Source organism: Podarcis melisellensis, assembly GCF_964234715.1.
Source record: "Podarcis melisellensis genome assembly, chromosome: 15".
Lineage (NCBI taxonomy): Eukaryota > Metazoa > Chordata > Lepidosauria > Squamata > Lacertidae > Podarcis > Podarcis melisellensis.
Window position 1 is genome coordinate 41,654,925 of NC_138532.1, and position 21,801 is coordinate 41,676,725.

The 21,801-nt window shown below is 47.6% G+C and overlaps 1 protein-coding gene across 1 annotated transcript in view; it reads right to left on the reverse strand.

Annotated features, from left to right (window-relative positions):
• Positions 1-21,801, reverse strand: part of AKAP10 (A-kinase anchoring protein 10) — a 31,377-nt gene continuing 9,576 nt past the window's right edge. The window contains exons 2-15 of the mRNA XM_081890451.1: positions 19,525-19,572; positions 16,683-16,862; positions 13,499-14,074; positions 11,719-11,817; positions 10,639-10,723; positions 10,205-10,328; positions 8,423-8,559; positions 7,452-7,596; positions 6,835-7,017; positions 5,738-5,847; positions 3,936-4,018; positions 2,941-2,993; positions 2,439-2,534; positions 1-1,509 (exon numbers count right to left, since the gene is read on the reverse strand). Of these exons, the coding sequence (XP_081746577.1) occupies positions 1,504-1,509; positions 2,439-2,534; positions 2,941-2,993; positions 3,936-4,018; positions 5,738-5,847; positions 6,835-7,017; positions 7,452-7,596; positions 8,423-8,559; positions 10,205-10,328; positions 10,639-10,723; positions 11,719-11,817; positions 13,499-14,074; positions 16,683-16,862; positions 19,525-19,572 (1,925 nt within the window). The 3' untranslated portion in view covers positions 1-1,503. The remainder of the gene's footprint in view (positions 1,510-2,438; positions 2,535-2,940; positions 2,994-3,935; positions 4,019-5,737; positions 5,848-6,834; positions 7,018-7,451; positions 7,597-8,422; positions 8,560-10,204; positions 10,329-10,638; positions 10,724-11,718; positions 11,818-13,498; positions 14,075-16,682; positions 16,863-19,524; positions 19,573-21,801) is intronic.

Consider the following 21,801-nt stretch of genomic DNA (forward strand, 5'->3'; position numbering starts at 1 on the left):
TAATATTTATATATATATATATATTTATATATTTTCAATCAAAACACAATTTAAATATGCTTCTTAAGTACATGAATACTTGGGCATGAGACAGTAAGGTGGTGGTACACAGTACCAAAAAACATATACACAGCTTTTTGCTTCTGGCAGACTGACAGGAGTGCCTTGCTAGATCAGATATTGCAACAGGAGGACGACGCCTGCTTCATCCATCAAGACTTTCAAAACGCTGGAGACGAATCGAGGGGGGGGGGTCTCCTGCAGAGGATTTGGGTTGTGTGTGTTGTTTTTTTAAATGTTTCTTTTGCACAGAGTCTTCAGAAAACAAAAGCAAAATGGAATTGAAAAGCAAACAAACTCTCCAAACAGAAAACATTTCAACCGGAGTGAAGACCTAAAGGAAAATATGCACAACACACAGACACACGGAGTGGACCCATTCCTGAGTACTCTGAATACTCTGGGGAAACTAGTCGCCTGCTGCAGGAATCATGGAAGCGTCCCTCCAGGTTGCATGGAGATCGCTTCCTATCCCCCTAAAGGATTGCAAGAAAATATAAGGACAAAGGCCTGCTGACTCAGAAATGGCAATTAAAAAAAAAAAAAGACTAGGAAACAGAACACATTTTTAGTTCAACAGGAGCATTTGCAAAGCTTTAAAACAAAAAAGAGGGCACCCGGGGAACAGAGATCATTCTTTTCTGCTTGCATTTCAGTCCTTGGCAGAACATGCCCATTACAGGATGAGATGGGCGGGTATAGAGCTCTGCCTTCTCAGGAGCAAGGAATGGGCTTGGCTGACTTAAGGGCCAAAGTGACAATGAAGAATCGGAAGTCGCTTGCAATCAAAGCCCGCTGTCAATATTTTTTTCAGGACCAAGACAAATGTGAGAGAAGAGGTTCAGCTGCTACCGTATTCAGAACGCTTCAAGTAAAAAGAAAGAAAGAAAAACTCAAAATGGCTCCAGGATTCTTAAAAGACCGTTCGTCGTCAATAGCTCAGCCCTCTCTGACGGGTTAAGGTGCCCCGTGCCTTTCTGATTGCAGATTTTTCTCTAAAAAAAGAAAGCACAGCTAGGAACCTTCAGAGGAGGAAGAGACGGGGAAATCTATCCTCCAGTCCTTTCGATGTGAACTGTGCTCCAGTTCCAAGCCATTTGGAGGAGGAATCCTTCGCAGAGGGAGCTGGCAAACCTTTTGCCAGAAACGTGTCCCTTCGACAGGGAATTTAGGGCGTATGTGCAGGAGAGAAGCAAACTGATTTGCGCTCAATGCAAGGAAGTCTTAGGCCCTCCTTCCCCCCAAAATCTCCTGAAAAAGTTTGTTCTGAAAGGAGGACACACATCAGTCTACAGTGCTTGGTTTTCTGCTGACTCTGTTTCAAAGGAGAAATCGGCCAACAGAGTTTTCATTTCCCCTGGGGTGGAGAGAGAAGGAACAGAATCCACTTGTATCTTCAGAGGCAGAAAAACCCAATGTCCCCTTGTTTGGAAATGCTGAAGATCATAGCTGCGGGTGTGAGGAGAGAAAGAGAGAGAAAATGTTGGTTTGATAGTACAGTGGTGGGTGGAAAAGACACTGGGGCAAGTAGACAGAAGTCTCAGGGTTTGCCTCAAACAATGGTTGCTTGGAGCAGGGGTGAGGACCCTAGATGTTGTTGGGACTTCAGCTCACAACAGCAGCAATGATGATGATGATGATGATAATAATAATAATAATAATAATAATAATAATAATAATAATAATATATTTATACCCCACCCATCTGGCTGGGTTTCCCCAGCCACTCTGGGAGGCTCCTAACAGAATATTAAAAACATGATAAAACATAAGACATTAAAAACTTCCCTAAACAGGGCTGCCTTCAGATGTCTTTTAAAAGTCAGATAGTTGTTTATTTCCTTGACATCTGACGGGTGTTCCACAGGGCGGGTGCCACTACTGAAAAGGCCCTCTGCCTGGTTCCCTGTAACCTCACTTCTAACAGTGAGGGAACTGCCAAAAGGCCCTCGGAGCTGGACCTCAGTGTCTGGGCTGAACAATAGGGGTGGAGACGCTCCTTCTGATATATTGGATCGAGGCCGTTTAGGGCTTTCAAGGTCAGCACCAACACTTTGAATTGTGCTCAGAAACGTACTGAGAGCCAATGTAGGTCTTTCAGAACTGCCCAGTGCTCAAGGATTATGGGAGCTGGAGTCCAGCAACATTCCAGAGGGTCCACAGACTTCCCCCATCCCTGGCCTAGCAGGAGGCAACTCTTGTTTCCTTAAGGGGATTTGCAGGGAATTAAAATACAGTAGCGGCTAAATCTGGGATGAGGAACCTGCAGCCTTTCACAGGCATGCTGGCTGGGACTAGGAGTCCAAATCTAGAGGACGCTGCCTTCACGAAGGCACAGCCATAAAGAGCATGCAACCAGGGGAACACCCCCTTGTTACCTTTGTAATTTTTTCTACAGCTGGGTCAGGTTGTGCCTGGTGCATGACATCATTGACAATCATCTTTGCGATCCTCCAGGCCATCTCCTCTTGAGCCTGAAAAGCGGAAAAGCAGGCAACGCTTGGGCTTAGGAAATATGCAACCCCAAAATGGAGGGGTGGAGAAGAAACCTAACACACCCATGCTGCAGTTATTGGCTGCCAACTACTACTACCTAGGACAGCTGCAATCTTTTTTCCTCCCACCAACAGCCAAGAGAATCCCAAGTATTCCAAATTTTGCAAGAGGAGATTGTAGCTTTCACAGAAGCAACCCAATTATTGATACTTTTTGTTGGTGTTCTGAATTCCTGCCCCCGGCACAGAGCACCCGCTTCCCTCCGATATATTCCTTGAAGCCAGCTAAAAACAGAGAGACGCACAGATAGACAAGACATCCACACGCTTGAGATTTCTTCTGCAGCGTCTTAGCAAGAGGCTAGGAGATCTGAGGGGGCCTCACCTCATCTGTGTTTCCTTGCACCCATTTCTTCATTGCTTGTGAAAACATGGACCCTGGATCGGGGGAATGAGAGACAGAAAGGTGATGCAGCAGCAGCAGCAGCAGCAGCAGGAGGAGGAGGAAACAGGTGTTATTCTAATAATAAAATGACACTCTGGCAATTTTCTCTACCTAGGAATAGCCACAAATAATAAGGGTGTAAGAGCAACTCTGCTGAATCAGACCATCAGCCCTGCCTATTTGTATATTCAGTTTAGTTCTTCCCATGAAACACCCCGAAACGATTAGCAGCATGAACAGTTAAAACACATATGTCTGTCTAAGTTCAGCATTCAAATGTATTATGAAGGCAAACAGGCATCATAACTGAAGTTTGATTTTATAGTTTTAACTGATTTTTATTTTTTTGTATTGCACTTTTGCAAACAGCTTATACAGACCACTGAGGTAAAGGTAAAGGGACCCCTGACCATTAGGTCCAGTCGTGACCGACTCTGGGGTTGCGGCGCTCATCTCTCTTTATTGGCTGAGGGAGCCAGCGTTTGTCTGCAGACAGCTTCCAGGTCATGTGGCCAGCATGACAAAGCCGCTTCTGGCAAACCAGAGCAGCGCACGGAAATGCCATTTAACTTCCCGCCAGAGTGGTACCTATTTATCTACTTGCACTTTTGTGCTTTCGAACTGCTAGGTTGGCAGGAGTAGGGACCGAGCAACGGGAGCTCAACCCGTTGCAGGGATTCGAACTGCCGACCTTCTGATTGGCAAGTCCTAGGCTCTGGGGTTTAACCCACAGTGCCACCCATGTCCCTCACAGACCACTGAAGTTAGTGGTATATAAATTGTTCCAATAATATATACTGATGAAAGGCAGGTTATACTTTATTTGCTTTTTAAAAAATCTTCATTGGCGGGGCTGCTCCAAAGAGCTGCTTCGAAAAATGTTGAGGTTGTTTTGGCACCATCTCTTCAAAAGATTTCAGGAGAAGACAGTTTACCTTTCGACTTCTTGACGTCGGGCTCCGGCTCGGACTCCCGGATGAACTGGCCCAGGTCGCTCACTCGCCCAAACGTCATTTTTCTGCAGCAGGAGTTGGCGGATGGAAAAAGAGAGAGAGAGAGAAAGACCGGAGTCTTGAGCTGTGGGGAGGAAGAGCCAGTCACAGCACAAGAGACCACCCTCCCGCCGCATTGCCCATCATTTCAGCTCAGGATTTGAAACACCTGAACAGGAGTGGGATCAGTGAAATCTCAGGGGGACTTCCCACGATGTTATTAACTCAGCAGTGATTTACAATTCTGGCTATGGAAAAGCTTTTTCTTTCTTTCTTTGGTTTTGCAAAATGAGTAACATTGCTATTTATATTTTACAAACAAGAATAAACTATATAAGAAAATAAAACAACCTTCCTCCAACTTTCTAATGCAGAAAGCCATTGTTGAAATATCCATGTTGTGCAGGTTAGTATATTCATGCCTAGATGCTTGAGATGTCAGGTGTCTTAAGAAGTCCATGTGAAAAGCTTCCTTTTTAAGATGCCAACTCTGTTCTGGAGAATCCCTTCTCACTCTCTCTCACTCCCATATAGCTGGTGTTTCTGCTGCCCACCCACTTTTCACCCACTCAATAGTGCCATCTTTGATGTCTGCAGCACTGCAAGGTCCGCACCTCACATCTCCAACCCACTCCACAGGGATTTCTGCACCCTATTTCTCTGCACCACCCTAGACCTCTTCATTCGCCCCCTTTTCTGGTTGCGCGTCTTCTTTAGATTTCTTGTCCTTGCACTCATTCATTAGTGTGGAGTTGTATAGGAAAAGTACGCAAGGCTTTTGCTCTCCCAGCAATACACACACATACACAGAGGAAAGCCTCAAAAACTGGTGGTAACATCCAACACTTTTGCATCCAGGAGTGGAAGAAGAAGAAGAAGAAGAAGAAGAAGAAGAAGAAGAAGAAGAGGAGGAGTTTGGATTTGATATCCTGCTTTATCACTACCCGAAGGAGTCTCAAAGCAGCTAACATTCTCCTTTCCCTTCCTCCCCCCACAACAAACAGTCTGTGAGGTGAGTGGGGCTGAGAGACTTCAGAGAAGTGTGACTGGCCCAAGGTCACCCAGCAGCTGCATGTGGAGGAGCGGGGAAGCAAACCCGGTTCACCAGATTATGAGTCCACCGCTCTTAACCACTACACCACACTGGCTCTCAAGATAAATGAAGTCTTCATTTAGAATGCTTGATGAAGACTGCTTGCATTGCCCAAATTCCCCCTCCTCCTCCTTCTCATGAGTGATGGGCTCAGGCAGGTCTCAAATACTGTCACAAAGAAGGGAACAGGTTCGGGATATTGTCTTGCCTCGGTAATGGATTGGAGGACAGCCAATAAACTGAAGCTCAGTCCAGATAAGACTGAGGGGACTGCTAGTGGGTTGGATCAGAGGTTCCCTCCTTTTTTCCTGATGGGGTTACACTCCCTCTGGAGGCGCGGGTATGCAGCTTGGTATTCCTGGATCAACTGGTGGAGCTTGAGGGTCAGGTGACCTCAGTGGCAAGGAATGCCTTCCAACAGCGAGTGGCCCAGCTGGGCAGGGATAGCCTAAGCCTGCTGTCTATGCTCTGGTAACCTCTGGGTTAGATTACAGCTACAAAGTCAGCTCTAGGGAAAGAATCTGGAGTTTTTTGGAACCGCTTGGGGGAAGCTGCTTTCATCATTGAAGGCCAAAGTCCGAAAATGGCTGGGAATCGCAACATACTCCTGTTTCCCCACCCTCTGCTTCCTCGCAGTAAGAAGGGATCTTACCCAGCGTATGTCCGTTGATACAGAGACTCCGGGTCCAGGCTGGCAGCATCGACAATTATTGCTTCGTCAAAGTTTTTCAGGATTTTTATATTCGCCTTTTTGAGGCCGGGCTGCAACAGAATTCCCAGGCATGATTAACTGACCCAGGGAGGAAGAGGAGAAGATGGTGGGGGTGGGGTGGAAGCAAGACAGAGCTGGTGCTTTAAGAACAGGGGCAGGGAGGAGGAAAATCCAGACGGGCCACAGACCCCACAGTCCATGATAGCTGCCCATTCCCAGAAAAAAACCCAAAGATGCAGAGGGATGTACACATGGCAGCAACATCCTTTTTTGTGAAGGCAGCCGCTAAAGTGTGGAACTCCCTCCCTGCACCTTGTTGCCAAAAGGTGCCCACGAAGGGCTTCCAAGAATTACAAAAGTGCTTCGCAAATTAACAAGCACAGTGGTACCTTGGTTCTCAAACGCCTTGGTACTCAAACAACTTGGAACCCAAACACTGCAAACCTGGAAGTAAGTGTTCCGGTTTGTGAACATTTTTCGGAAGCCGAAAGTGCTCTGCTTTGAGAGTTATGCTTCTGTTTTGAGTGTTACACTAGGGTCTGTCTGTTTTTGCTATTTATTTTGCGTTTTTGTTTTAGCGGTTCTTGTTTTGTTTTTGTGACTGTGTGGAACCCAGTATAGCTACTGATTGATTGATTGATTGATTAATTGATTGTGTGACTGCAGTATATTGCTTATTGCTTTCATTTTATGGATCAATGGTCTCGTTAGATAGTAAAATTCATGTTAAATTGCTATTTTAGGGGTTGTTTTTAACAGTCTGGAACGGATTAATCCATTTTGCATTAGTGCGCCTTGGTTTTGGAACAGATTTCCAGAACGGATAAAGTTTGAGAACCAAGGTACCACTGTACCGGCAGCTGTACTTTCTGCCACCCTCACCATCCCCTCGCTCAAGCAGTCCATTCTCTCTCTCGGCCTTTGCTAAGGACGGGGGTCAGGGAAGCAGGCTTCCAAGCGAGAGCTGCTCAGACCCCAAGGAGGCGGGTGGTGGTGGTTTGTTTGGAGAGAGAGAGAGCGAGAAGCAGGCCACACACCTGGGAGGAAGAAGCCGTGCCGTCCAGGGAGCCCATGTGGGAGTCGTGGTCAGGAGGGCCTCCGTGGCCGTGAACAGTCGGGGCGATGCAGCCGCTGGCAAACTCATCTCCGCGGACCGAATGGATGAGGTCGTTCAAGTATTTGTAGTAAAGGTTGCTGGAGAGGAAGCTGGGAAGGAAAACCTGGAGGAGAGGGAAGACACCCCAGGGCACATTTAGAACCGGGAGGATGCAGCTCAGGGGGCTCTTCTGCAGGCAGAAGGTGTCAGGATCAACCCCCAGTATCTCCAAGGAAGAAAAGGATCAGGGAAGAGCAGATGGGAAAGGAGCCTGTCTGCCCGAGAACCAGAAGATCTGCTGCCAGGCAGAGCAAAAGAACCCGGGCTTCCGATGCTCCTATTTAAAACCAGTCCTTTATTCAGAACAAGGAGGGCTGTAATCTTGCTGTATTTTTAGAGGAGAGGCCTTAGCTCAGCAGGAGAGCACCCGCTTTGCTGCAGTTTCAGGCCTGGCTTGCCAGATGAACATGACTGTTTTAATATCAACACCCAGTTTCAGAGATTTTCCTCCAAAAGATTAAAAAAGAGTGGGAGGGAGGACGAGAGCCACCTCCTCACCTTCTCCATGGTGGTCCAGGCTTGCCGCAACGGAGTGGTGAAACAGTTGGGGAGCGGTCCTCCTTCCCTGCAAATGTTGGATTCTATTTCCAGTCTCACGGGGTCATCAAAACCTAGAGGATGAGTGGCTTGGAGGGAGAAGTACCTGCAGCCACAGAGGAGGACGAGGAGGCAGAAAAGAACAAGAGAGGGGGGAAGGAACAATGCTGAGTAGGGCTGGATATCACCAGCAGGATATATCTATAATCACAATATTTGAAATAAGGAAGGAACTGTACAGTTTCATCCTTACTTCAGACATTGTGGTAAATTGTGATGTTTAACTGGTGATAATGAGGTTTTGCTGCTGATAACATCACAGTGTTTAGCTAGTGTCGCCTAAGCCTTACAGGCATTGTGATTTGTGATATATTGCCAGCGCAAATATTATGAAACGGTTATCACAATGTGAACTTCAACCCGGTTTTGGACGATATATTGTCACCCAGCCCTAATGCTGAAGAGGTTTTCAAAAAAGTCAGACTCCACACCTCTGACCCAATTGTAAAGCCCCTCTTTCACACCCAGGCAGAAGCAAAAGGCCCAATTTGCTAGCTGCTCAATTGCAGCTCAGCAACTGCCCCTCTCTTTCTCTCCCAGAGAACAGAAAAGGCCAGCTCTTGCTTCTGTTCCCTGAAGTGGAAGCCAAGGGAGTTAACTAAGCGCTCTCCCCCCAGTCTCGCCAACCCCATCCTAATGGAATGCTGTCACGTTTCCCCTTCCTGCCCCAGCAGTCACCATGAAGACTAGAAACTTGGAAACATTTTAAGCTTTGAGATTCTCTGGGTCCTGCCTTGCTGTGCCCAAAATATTTAATTTCTGCAGTCAGTTAAGGTGAAGGACTGAGGGTCTGAGGCTTGCTGGGTTAGAAGTTGTCTTGGTCAAGAGAAGAAAGCCAAAAAGGATGGCAAATTTCCAGGCATGGGACTCACTTGTCATATAAGATCATGGCGTCGTTCTGGGCCTCCTGCCCGTCGTACTGGCCCTCTTTGGCGGCCAGCTGAGACTGGAAGTTATCCGCCGCCAGCCAGAACTGCAAGATGTTAACGGCATCTTCTTTCTCCATGAACTGGGAAACAAAAGTAAAGTAGTGAGCAGGGATATTCTCCCAGTTTCTTCTAGGAGGTAGCTTGCTGCCGTAATCATTAAAAAAATGTAGAAACAAGACTTAAGGCAGGGAGGGGAAACTTTTGTCAACCCAAGGGCCAATTTCAGCTCAGGGCAGCCTTTCGAGGGCCGCTTGCTGGGGGTGGGTGGGGCCAGAAACACAAGGGAGTGGAGCAACAGACATAGATTTTACCTTTGTGCAATTAGCTAGTTTCTACAGCCACCCACAGGGACGCGGGTGGCACTGTGGGTTAAACCACAGAGCCTAGGGCTTGCCGATCAGAAGGTCGGTGGTTCAAATCCCCGTGACAGGGTGAGCTCCCGTTGCTCGGTCCCTGCTCCTGCCAACCTAGCAGTTCAAAAGCACATCAAAGTGCAAGTAGATAAATAGGTACCGCTCTGTTGGGAAGGTAAACGGCGTTTCCGTGCGCTGCTCTGGTTTGCCAGAAGCGGCTTAGTCATGCTGGCCACATGACCTGTGCACCGGCTCCCTCGGTCGATAAAGCAAGATGAGCGCCGCAACCCCAGAGTCGCCTGTGACTGGTCAGGGGTCCCTTTACCTTTACAGCCACCCACACCCTCTCTGTCCTCTACATAGGGGAGCAAGAGGCATGTTAGAGTTCAAGGGCCCATTTCCAGCCAGGCAAAACTACTCCAGGAGGGTGAAAGGAAGGGCCATTGAAGGGGTGTGGACTGGGAAAAGTTCCAAGGGCCAGAGAGAAAGGCCTTTTGGCCCCCCTGGTCCTGAGGTTGTTTATCCCCGACTGAGGACTCGTCCAGTCTCCTGAAACAGGTTTGTGCAACAGAACATCCTTCCACTTGGCAGAACCAGCACAATCCTTCACCTTGAAGGGTAGGAGAGATGTTGTTTTAAAAGAAACAAACAAGGGGGACGTTCCACTGCGCCACCTTCGGAGCCAAAACCGAAACAATGGAAACCTCAGGACTTGAACTCCAAGTTGACAACCGAGGAAACCTGCTCGGCACAGAAGGGGTGGGGGAGCCGCAGAAAAAGGTGCTCAGTAGCAGCCTGGGCTGCAGAGAGAAGAGGCCTCTACTATAAATATACTTGACATCTCTCCAGGGCTTTTTGCAACACTACTTCTCGACTTCTTGCTTAAAAATAACCACGGCTGTTCAGCAGGTATTTAGCATCTAGGGGTGTTTTTGCACTTTTCTTATGCCGAGTTGACAAGGACTCTATATTGAAGGAGAATGCGTAAAGGAAAAAACCAGAAGACTCACACTTTCTGATGCAACCTTTGCTGCACCTCCTGTTCCCACTGCCTCTGGTGGCTGATGGGAGCTGGAGGTCCTATAGCACCCAGAGGGCCCCAGGGTGGGGATTTGGCGTGGAGGGTGATAGCGGAAAGAAAGGATTCAACGTTCCCAGCCCCACCATGGCTTTTACAGGTGGCAAAGGCCCAATGAGTGCCCAAACAAGGCCTGAGGGCAGATGCCACGGCAGCCCACTCCCACACGGCGGTTGGGGAAGCAAATCCAGCCAAATTGCTCCAGGCCACAGCAGTCAAGAGCGGCTCCTCTTCTACTTGGCAGAAACGGGGGGCAGAGCTCTGGCCGAGAAGAGAAGGGAGAAGCCACCTCACCTCGGAGAAATAGAAGAGGGCGGATTCGCAGAAGAGGATGTCGGCCAGGTAGACAGTCCCACTGGTCAGCACCTCAATCTGGTATTTGCAGAAGTGGTGGCTCCGCAAGAATTCGCTAAAGTGCCTGTCCGAGGGGGAGGGGGACACAGAGGGGGGGGGGAGCTCATTAGGAGCTCAGTCAGAGCAGTGAGGAAGCCTTAAAAGCAGGCCAGATCCTGACTGAGCCCCATCTCGAAGCCCCCAGTGAAGATTTGCTCTCTGGTCTGACCAACGGAGAGCTGCTGGGGGCTCCTTCAACCCCAGGACCGCCCCCCCTCGCCAGCTCTGCCCAGAGGCTTCTCCTTGGCTGCCCCACCTGGGAAGAGCAGTCAGGTGCTCAGAATATAAAGCACCCTACACTTATTGTTCTTATTTTAAAAATAGGGTCAACTTACTCTTGTTCCATGGCATTAAACACTATCGACTGTGCCAAGACGAAGCAGTTTGGGTCCACCTGTCCGTCTTCCCCACAAATCTTTGCTGTAAGGTCAGCAGATCACATATCAAAGTTAGTGGCACTGTATGCATTCTGCAGTACGGACAGACAGTGCAGAAATGTATTAGTTGTGCATATCTATGGCAGAAATATAGAAGTGGTTGGAATACTTTATCTATCATTATCATTATCATTCATTTATATCATCCTACTGTTTCCCCAGAACCAAGGACTCGAGGCAGCTCACAAAAATTAAAAACTAGCATGGATACAATACAGATAGTTAAAACCACAGGAAGGATAATAGACTATACAGTGGTACCTCTAGATGCAAATGGGATCCGTTCCAGAGCCCTGTTCGCATCTAGAAGCAAATGTAAGCTGTGTCTGCGCAGGTCACATTTTGGCGCTTCTGCGCATGATGTCATTTTGAGCGTCTGCACATGCGCAAGCGGCGAAACCCGGAAGTAATGTGCTCCGTTACTTCCGGGTTGCCACGGAGCGCAACTCGAACGTGCTCATCTCAAAGCACATTCAACCCGAGGTATGACTGTAATTAACTACTGAACTATTAAGAATTAAACTGTAACGGGATGAGAATGACGTAAAAACCAATCTGTTAAAATATAGATAGTAAAAAAACAGAGGAGCTCTATTGAAAGCCCTTTCCTTAAAAACAGTCAGTTCTGCAAAGCCTATGGGAATAAAACAGTCTTCACTTGCCAGCAGGACAACAAAGAAGGAGTGAGTCTGGCTTCTCTAGGGAGGGAGTTTCAAAGCCTGGGAGCAGCCACTGAGAAGGCCCTCTCCTACGTCCTCACCAAGCAGGTCTGTGAGGGTGGAGGGACTGAGAAAAGGGGCTCCCCCAAAGCCTGGGTGGGTTTGTATGGGAGAATCTGGTCCTTCAGATAGCCTGGGCCCAAATCATAGTAAGGGTTGGACTATGATTGCAGCCTCTCTCAAAGAAATCCCCGGGGTTTGTCTCTCGGGAGCAATGAGACCACCATTTCTGAGGAAGACACACATGCCTGCTCCTTACCCACTATATCGTTTCTCATCAGCTCTGTGATTGGTATGGGTTTAGCAGCATCGGGAGAGATATATTTGGTAAAAATTGTAACTGCATCCTGTTCTATACCTAAAAAGAAAGGGGGAAAAACAAGAGTGAAGGCAGTGGCATGATAAACACAAGGCATGACTGGGTAGCAGTTGGACCAACAAGCTCCTTTCCCCCCTTAGAAATGGTTACTCAACATAGGAGGCTCTCTTGCACTGAGTCAGATTGCTGAGTTTATCTCCCTCAGTATGGTTTACACTGATTGGCAGCAGCAGCTCCTCTCCAGGTTTTCAGGCATGGGCTCTTCCCCAGCCCTTACCTGGAGAAGCTGGGGATCAAACCAGGAACTTTCTGCAGGCCAGTTTTGTACTTTTCCCCTAAAAGCAAAGTAAGGATCTAGTCCTCATGGTTCTCAATAAAATCTTTGGCCTCTCCGGCTCATTACTGTCTGCACTGACTGGCAACAGGTCTCCAGGGTTTAAAAGAAGGAAGTTAAGAGCTGCACACCTGGGTTTTATGCACCTGGCTGGAATTTTGGATTGGCAGTTTGGAAACAGCAAATACCCCCAAGTTGCATGGCAAGCTGACTTTCCAAATTAAGGAGCCTTTCAGAAGTGGTTTGGGATACTAAAGGTAAAGGTAAAGGTACCCCTGCCCATACGGGCCAGTCTTGCCAGACTCTGGGGTTGTGCGCCCATCTCACTCAAGAGGCCAGGGGCCAGCGCTGTCCGGAGACACTTCCGGGTCACGTGGCCAGCGTGACATCGCTGCTCTGGCGAGCCAGAGCCGCACACGGAAATGCCGTTTACCTTCCCGCTGGTAAGCGGTCCCTATTTATCTACTTGCACCCGGAGGTGCTTTCGAACTGCTAGGTTGGCAGGCGCTGGGACCGAGCAGCGGGAGCGCACCCCGCCGCAGGGATTCGAACCGCCGACCTTTCGATCGGCAAGTCCTAGGCGCTGAGGCTTTAACCCACAGCGCCACCTGCGTCCCTGGGTGGCTACCCAGGGATACTACCCCTTTCTAAAAAGACAGTCAGCAAACTTCCTGGATTACCACACTGTTTTCTCTCTCTATTTGGTAGCTCCTTGGGGCATGGGCCTATTGGTCTTACATCTTATTCTTTAAAGGCAGGAACCTATGGCTCTCTAGGTATTACTTATTTACATCAGGTTGATCGGTGGTTTATTACAGATCAGGACCTTCTCGGTAGTGGCGTCCGCCCTGTGGAATACCCTCCCACCAGATGTCAAAGCAAAAAACAACCACCAGACATCTAGGAGCCCTGTTTAGGAAAGCTTTTAATATCTGAAGGACTATTGTATTTTAATATTTTGTTGGAAGCCACCCAGAGTGGCTGGGGAAACCCAGCCAGATGGGCGGGGTATAAATAATAAATTTATTATTATTTATTATTATTATTATTATTATTATTATTATTATTATTATTATTATTATTGATTCAAAGCATTTATGCCCCCCACTCTTTAGTTAGAAAGGCTCCCAGAGCAGCTCCCAGGCCAGTGAAAACCAATGCAGTCCCCGGCGTACAATCTTAAAAAGACCTGGCACAAAAGGAAAAGGGGGTGGGGAAGGAAGAGGGAAAAAATCAAAGCAAGAACTCCTCAGCTTAGCAGCTTTCCTTCCATACAGCGTCACTTATCATTTCCCAGCAGGACAGTGGCTAGATATTTCTGCACCCTGAGGAAGGTGTGTACAGATTCAGAAGATATACTGGCATTCACGGCCAGGAAGCACTTACTTTTCATGAGTTTTCCTGACAAGTCCTTTAGTGCAAAGGAGGGACTGTTTCTATTGGATACGGAGACTTTGGAAGGGTCTTGAGGTTCCTCCGGAGCAGGACAGTCCTCTGCTCCGGACCCCCCAAGCCCCAGACGGGCCTTGCCAGCAGCAGCAGCAGCAGCACCTTGGCAAAGCAGCAAACGGTTCTGAAGGCTCAGCGCCTGGCCGTTCAGTTCGGCGGCCGGCAGCCTGCCAGGCGAGGGCTGGGCTGGACCACAGTCCTCCAGGCGCCTGCTGAGCAACTCGGAGGAAGACGATGCCGACGCTGCGTTCTCCAGCTGCTTGGAGGAAGGGGAGACCGGCTCAGCCAAGGAGCTGTGCTTGACGGTGTTCAGGCTGTGTGCTCTGATGCGGGACCACGTGGCGGAGTGGAAGCTCTCCGCCTCCAGCCAGAAGCGGACCAGGTGCTCCATGCGGCGCAGCTCCATGAACTGGATGAAGTAGGGGAGGCCGACGGCGTCCCGGAGGACTTGCTCAAGCGTCTTGGAAAGGCTGGATTTGGTCTCTTGAGCCTGATAATCCAGACAGGATCGGCCTAAAGGAGAGGCAGGCGGGGCGGCGGGGGGAATAGAAAAGAAAGATGCTTCTAGGTCAGAGGCTGGGTGTGGGGGGAAGACTTAAGGTCCATGAATAACCATAGTTTAGAGGTCCCGGGCCCTAAGGAAGTCAGATTATCCTCCACCGGGGCCAGGGCCTTCTCAGTGATGGCTCCGACCTGGTGGAATGCTCTGTCCCATGAGACCAGGGCCCTGCAGGATTCCTTCCGCAGGGCCTGTAAGACAGAGCTATTCCACCTGGCCTTTAATTTGAATTCAGCCTGATCTTTTATTCCCCTTCCTTCCCTCCCCCTCCCCTTTTTATGAAGATTACCCGCTCTGGCATCCCACAGCTAATTTTCCCCTGGTCTCCTCGCTGGTCCAAATAGCACTTAGCCAGCTAGCCTTGGTGATCATCTAATGTCTATTGGATGGATTTCCCCCCTAAATTGATTTTTGAATTTATTGTTATTCACGATTTACACTGTATTTTATGCTGTTTTTTGTTGCATCAATTAAGTGTTTTAAATTTGTTGTTAGCTGCTCTGAGCCTGGTTTTCTGAACCGAGAAGGGTGGGGTATAAAAAAAAATTATTATTATTTATTGTAATTTATTATCGACCCTTCATCCTAATGTCCCAGGGTGGGTGACAACATTAAAAGACAATATTAAAACTGTTTAAAACAACCTACAATCATAAAAAGACGGTGGGTGCTAAGAAGAAACACCTCAAGTGTCATAGAAGGAGGCCCTCTGGCAGCCCCCCCAAGCTTCAGAGGGTGATAGAACGACCAAGAGGACCCCCTCTGTTGATCTTGGCACCTGGCAGGGGCTGCAGGGAAGGTGGTGGTCTTTCAGGTGTTTGGGAGCCCAAGTCATTTGTATAACAGATATCAGACCATCACTGTGCAGGGCTGCTTTACATCAAGCCTCACCACAACCTGCAGATGATTTGAACCACAACTTCCATCAGCTCCAGTCAGCACGGCCATATGTTGTAGTCCAGAACATCTGGAGGGCACAGTGTTGGCAAAGGCTGCTTTGCAGAGTTAAAGGGCAGCTCCTTGCAGTCTGCAACAGAGCCACCTGCCCCTGCTGCTTCTTGCTTACAAATAAAACCACTTCAGTCTCCCAAGTGGTTTGTTTTTTAGATGAGACACCGCCTGGTGTAAAATGAGGACTTAGGGCTATCACTGCTAAATAACCAAAATGTGTACAATTAACCGACTTAAGTGCATTTTAATCAATTGACTAAATTGGCATCTGAGTAAAAACAGTAAGCAAAAAATACGTCCCCCTCTTTCTCTCTCTGCGCATGTCAGAGATAGGGAAAGATCCCTTCTGAAATAGAGGCTGCCATTTGCAGGTTTTGGAGGTATTTGTGGTAACACAGTATAATTTGTTTCTAAAGAACCTGTCCAATTAATTAATCAGGGCACCTTTAAAAAAAATAATCAACTGACTAATCTATTGATGCTAAGGTCACACCATTAAGGCATTTAAATTTAAATCTTCCTTAACTAAGTAATACTACAAAAACCTCCCTATAGGTTCCTTTTGCGACACAGCAGTGGAAGGCGAGATAAATCTACAAGTGAATGGGCCTTATACTCATCTTAAGGAGGAAAAGGCCACTTAAGATTTCCTTGCTCATCCCCGATGGCGTAGCTTTGAAAAAGAACTAGATCAGTGCATCCTTAGCCCTTGCCAATTGCAGCCAAATCAACCACCTACAGCTGGAATGGCTGGAACTGTACAACTCTGCCACCCCTGAGCATTGGGGCTGCGGCTGATGAGAGATAGCAGCCTGAGAACATGTGAAAAGCCACAGGTTCCCCATTTACGCCAAGGAAAGGTGCCCCTGCTCTCCAGATCAATCAATCAATCCTTTCTTAGGAATAGCAAACCACACATTATAAATCAAACACCGTATACAGATTGTGGAAAATATGAACTCAGCATAACAATTTGTATAAATAAAACAGTTACAGATAGGTAGCCGTGTTGGTCTGCCATAGTCAAAACAAAATAAAAAAATTCCTTCCAGTAGCACCTTAAAGACCAACTAACTTAGTTGGTCTTTAAGGTGCTACTGGAAGGAATTTTTTTATTTTGTTATAAATTAAACAGTATAACACTACCACATCACCGACCATTCAAGAACCACCAAATCTCTCTATAATGGCCCAGTCTTTCCACATGGACAGCACTCAAAAATTTAGCCACTATTAAAGTGATTTGATCATTCCTGTCCGAGAGCAGGTCCTGAACTGCTGGCAGCATAGAACCGAGCCTGTTAGATTGTAAGGCCTCTAACAATTGTCTTCTGGCATAAGTGCCAAAATCACAAGAAAAGAAAATATGCTCCAACGTATCAGGTTTATGCCTGCCACATTTGCAGACACTCTCTGTTTCTGGGAGAGCTAAATATCTCCCTCTTACTATCATCGAGGGAAACATACTAAATCTGGTTAGCATAAACAGTCTGCACAGTTCGTGATTCTTCAGATTTGTTAGGTAACCCTTTTGAAAATCTCTACACAAAGGGAAATTTAAATAGAGAGGGTGCTCTCCAGATGTCCACCAAGGAAGAAGCCGCGGCTTACCAAGGTCTCCAAAGTGCGCAGCCTCCATGTGGCTGGGCTGCTTTTTAAGAGCCGCTGTGCGGCTGCTTGAGGACTCCATGTTGGCAGAGATGGCATTGATGGCCACATGGCTTGGTCCGGCGGCCTCCAGCAAGGCATGGTTCCGGGTGCTTCTCTGCGGGGAATGTACTGGCACTGCAGCTGGAAGAGGAAGGAAAAGGGGAGGAAAAGGAAGGCACTGGGTTGCTGGAGTTTTTTGATCATGTACCCCACCAGAGGGACCCGGGTGGCGCTATGGGTTAAACCACAGAGCCTAGGACTTGCCGATCAGAAGGTCGGTGGTGCGAATCCCCGCAATGGGGTGAGCTCCCTTTCCTCGGTCCCTGCTCCTGCCAACCTAGCAGCTCGAAAGCACATCAAAGCGCAAGTAGATAAATAGGTACCACTCCGGCGGGAAGGTAAACAGCGTTTCCGTGTGCTGCTCTGGTTCACCAGAAGCGGCTTAGTCATGCTGGCCACATGACCCAGAAGCTGTACGCTGGCTCCCTCAGCCAATAAAGCGAGATGAGCGCCGCAACCCCAGAGTTGGCCACGACTGGACCTGATGGTCAGGGGTCCCTTTACCTTTACCCCACCAGAAAGGACACCTTGTTCAGCACTGTGCCAAGAGCCCACCCTAAACTACGTCCACATAGTTTAAATCAGAGATGGGGAACCTGTAGCCCTCCAGATATTGAGTCCAGCTCCCATCATCCCATAACTTTGGTCATGCCGGACAGGACTGATGAAAGCTGGATCCAAAAATTTCTGGGCAGCCTGGTTTGAGCAAATGCTAGTTAACACACAGTATGGAAACCATTTTCTTCAATGCACAGAAGAAGTGCTTCTTGAGTCAGACTGCAGTGCACGTAATTGTTTAATACAGGAACGGCTGACTTTGATGGAAAGTACGATAAAATGCTTTAGATAATGAGCATAAAAGCAAGCCAGCCACCTCAGAGGTCAGGTGGGGAGCAAAGCTTGGAGAGTCAGGTGCCAAAGAACCCACTGTAAACATGCCGTGATGCAAGTCACAAGGACTTCAGGAGCAGGGGAAATGAGGCCCAGGGACCAAATGCAGCCCTTGAGACTCGCCCTCCTTTGCACCCTTCTTGGGTGCTTTTGCCTGACTGGGACAGAGTGTCCTTCCACTCTGAAAATGGTTCTCTGCTTGCTTGGATGGAGGACAGAGAGAAAAGAGTGTTCTGAGTGTGTGCAGAAACTAGCCTACTGTACAAAGCTCATAATTTATTTTGTTGCTCTGCCCACTTTTGCCTCTGGCACCACCTGACCAGCATGCGGCCCCTGGAAACGAGAGCAGAAGAAAATGCGGCCCTCGGGCTGTAAAATGCTCCCAACCTCTGATGTAGTTAAACATAAGACAGAGAGTGAAATCAGTAAGGCAACTGGAATGTTTTAACAGGCAGAAGGGGAGCACATTAAAGTTGTGCCAATTTGTCAAAGATAAGCAACAGAAGCAGAGAAAATACTGTTCAGCTCAGCTCTACCCTCCCGTCCTCGACAGCAAAAGCAACAAACACACACACCAACACACAGATTGCTTGCGGAAAGCAGTAAAAAGGCTGTGCTGATGACACAGAATCACTGAAAAATAGGAAGAGACCCCGGATAACGGGGCTTAGGGTACCCAATTAAGGCTAATCCTCCTAATCTTTGAGTATTACCAACATTTTGAAGGAACTCAATGCTGACTAAACACAAAACGACGGGAATTTTCGGTACTGGAGAGCGGGAAGAGCTTTAAGTTCCAATGTGATTTGAGAAGCCGGGCAAAGAAGCCTTCTTGCTAAACACTGTTTGGCACTGCAATGGGTCCCGATTCTGCAAACAATGTGCCAAGAGGGAGGGGAATAGGAATTTCTGAGGCGTTTGTTCAGGGTAGTCTACTGGGGACCTGAATCCAGTCCTGAAGCAATTTACAAAGGTCATTCAGCTTTTGCAGTAAGAAGATTGCCCATTGCTACACACTTGTAAATTCCGAGGAATAAGAATGCTCCATATTTTTTTATTACAGGATCGAAAGAGATGAAAAGGGACACAAAATATAGATGTCGATATTTATGTCTTGTGTTCTCTGCAGGTAGGAAAGGTGTCAGTCCTGGAGGGCGCTCGCAAACGCTTGCGGGTGCTGGCACCAGGCCTGGATCCAGAGCCAGGGAAGTCTTAGTGCAAAATTCACTGTAGAGTCTGCCCATTCAAGTTTGTTTGCGTGGCAGCACACTCATCTGGCACTCAGGCAACTCAGCCTGCTGCCTGCCAGATCTTTTGGACCACTGCTCCCGTCAGCATCAGACTACCATGTTGGCTGGCGCTGATGGGAACTATAGTTCAAACTGCACAGAGGGGAAGGCTAGCTTGGGGGATTGGGTGACCTCAAGGGAGAGAGGCAGGCCACCCCTGCTATACAACCCTCTTGCTAAGATCAGGTGGGTGCCTTCACTATTTCCAAGAACTGATTGTGCCTACTTGGTCTTAAACTCTGTAGATTCTCTCTCTATTTTGAGCATCTTATTATGCCTTATTGCTTTTAAAGTCTGTTGGTTTTATTAGTATTTTCTTACAAATATTTTATACTACTTCATGTAAACTACTGAAAGAGATTCCCCCCCCCCCCCCGTTAAGTAGTATATAAATTTGGTTACATAAAGAAAGATAAAGGCTATTTCCATATAAAACTCCCTGTCTTCCCCCCCCCCTGCAATAAACTAACCTGGATACCCCTCTAGACACTGGGATCTAGTTGACCGGGCCTAGTTGACATCACCCTTCCTTCTCTTCAGAAATTCGAGAAACGGGCACTTACCTTTAATTGCTTTCACTTCGGTTACCTTCTCGTGCTCTTTGCCCTTCACTGCAAGACAAAAGAACACGCAGTGAGGCCCAGTCGCTTTTGCAGAAAAGTCAAGCCTGCCCTTCGGGGAAGGATGCTGAGTCTTCCAAGCTGTCCCAGAATGTGTCAAGGCGCTGGCTCATTCAGTCAAGCATTGTCTGAGTGGCACAAGGTCCTAGGTTGGGGACCTCCAGATGTTACTGGATTTCCAACTCTCATCTTCCTTGTCTATGACTATGCTGGCTGGGCCTGATGGGAATGGGGAGTTCAGCAGCATCCAAAGAGTACCTGCTCAGGAAAGCCTGGTCCAGATTGTGCATATTAACCTGGGAGGTGGGCAGTCCTCCTGGCAAAAGGCTGGAATCAATGGCCTTTTGGCCCCTTCCTAGATTCAGTACAGTCAACCCTTGGTTGTCGAACATAATCTGTTCCAGAAGACCGTTCGACTTCCGAAACATTCAACAACCAAGGATCAAAGGGCAGTCAGCAAAGTCAATGGAGAAAAAATAAAAACTCCCTGGAAGCCGTTCGTCTTCTGAAAATCATTCGAAAACTGGAGCAGTTACTTGCAGATTTTTGGCATTCAGGAACCGAAATGTTCCAAAGCGGGGGTGTTTGGGAGCCGAAGTTTGACTATACTAAAAAAGGAGCAGATAGTAAAGAGCCCAACTCTGGTCTTTTGTGGTGCCCCCACCCATGTTTGGACTGCAACTCCCATCAGCAGTCTGGCCTACCCTTATTTCGAAATGTGCCCTGTTTTACTACAGCTTTCCTCTTTCAAAAAGCCTTCTAAGTGGAGATTTGTATCACATTTCATATCTTTATTGGATTTGAAACTGATTTTACAGGTGTAAAGGTTGTTGGTTTTTAATTGTTTTATATGTAATTGATCATTTGTTTATATTTTTCAACTGTCTTACAACGAGAAGATCATAATCCTTTCCCCCCACCATTAAATAACTGAGGGAGCAGGGAAGGAGAAAAAAATAAAACAGTTACTGTCCTGAGATTATACCAGTGTATAAGCAGAATTCAAACGTCTGAAATGCTTCAAGCCCATTTTCTCCATTATCCTTACAACAGCCCTGCAAGGCAGGCAAATGCCAGCCAGAAATTGCGGGGAGAGAGTGGGATCTAGAAGAAGAAGGGCTTGTGTGCTGCCACCTGTCAACCTCAGATCTCCCTTTCGTCACGACACAGATGTGCCAAATTGCAGCTCCTTCTCCTTGCCACTCAGCAGCTCCAGTTCTTGTATACATGAGCAGCATCTGTCTACTCTCTCATTCAACACACACCACTTTGTTCTTTGAACATTTCAATGCATGTGCTTCTCAGATGAATGGAGCACTGGAAGCGATACTGAAGCGATGTTTTGCAGAGCGGCTGGTGATAATTGCCTCCACGGAAAACAGGCACGAGCCAAACAATGTGAAAACAGGAAAGATAGATAATTGCCTCAAAAGGAAGAGTTACACTAATTAGCCAAACAAAAATATTTGCTGCTGCCTTATTTGGCGGCAGAAAGGAGGTATCCAGAAGTTTAATAACTTAATCTTTAATACATCCAATCTGAGCCTTGGTCCAAAAGAGGAGGCTTTGAGATAGGAGAAGTAAGCTCATCCACACACAATCTGAGAAGCGCAAGGGTTTCTCAGGATTTCTCAGGCAATGGTTTAACAAGACTGGCTCTCTAGTTAAAAGTTCACCACAGGAAATTCACTAATTTTTACAAGACCACCTGAAGCACTCGCTGTGTTCATTTTATAAACTGGTACAGAAACTTTCTTGCCATTTGGACTCAAATGGAGGAAGGCTGTTGTGCTTGACGCAAGGCTAACAGGTACTCCCTTCCCTCCCCATAACATCGGAAGCTGACTTATCCTGAGTCAGACCATTGGTCCATCTAGCTCATTATCATCTATACTGACTGGCAGCAGCTGCCCATGATTTCAGGCAGGGAATCTCTCCCGGCTGTACCTGGAGATGCTGGGAACTGAACCTGGGACCTTCCGCATGCAAAACAGATGCTCTGACACAGAGCCCCAATTCACGCATGCTTCAGCAATGTCGTAGCCATGCGTTTCCCACAGAAGCAGGAGAAAGGAAGCTACACAGGAAAAAAAACCAAAATATGGTATGTATTTGTATTACGTAAGTAGGCAAAAGTCACTGGCCTTTGCTGGTTCTTACTAGCTGCCTGACTGCAGGCACAAATTGTTAGGCATTTGTAGCTCTAGAGACACAACTCTG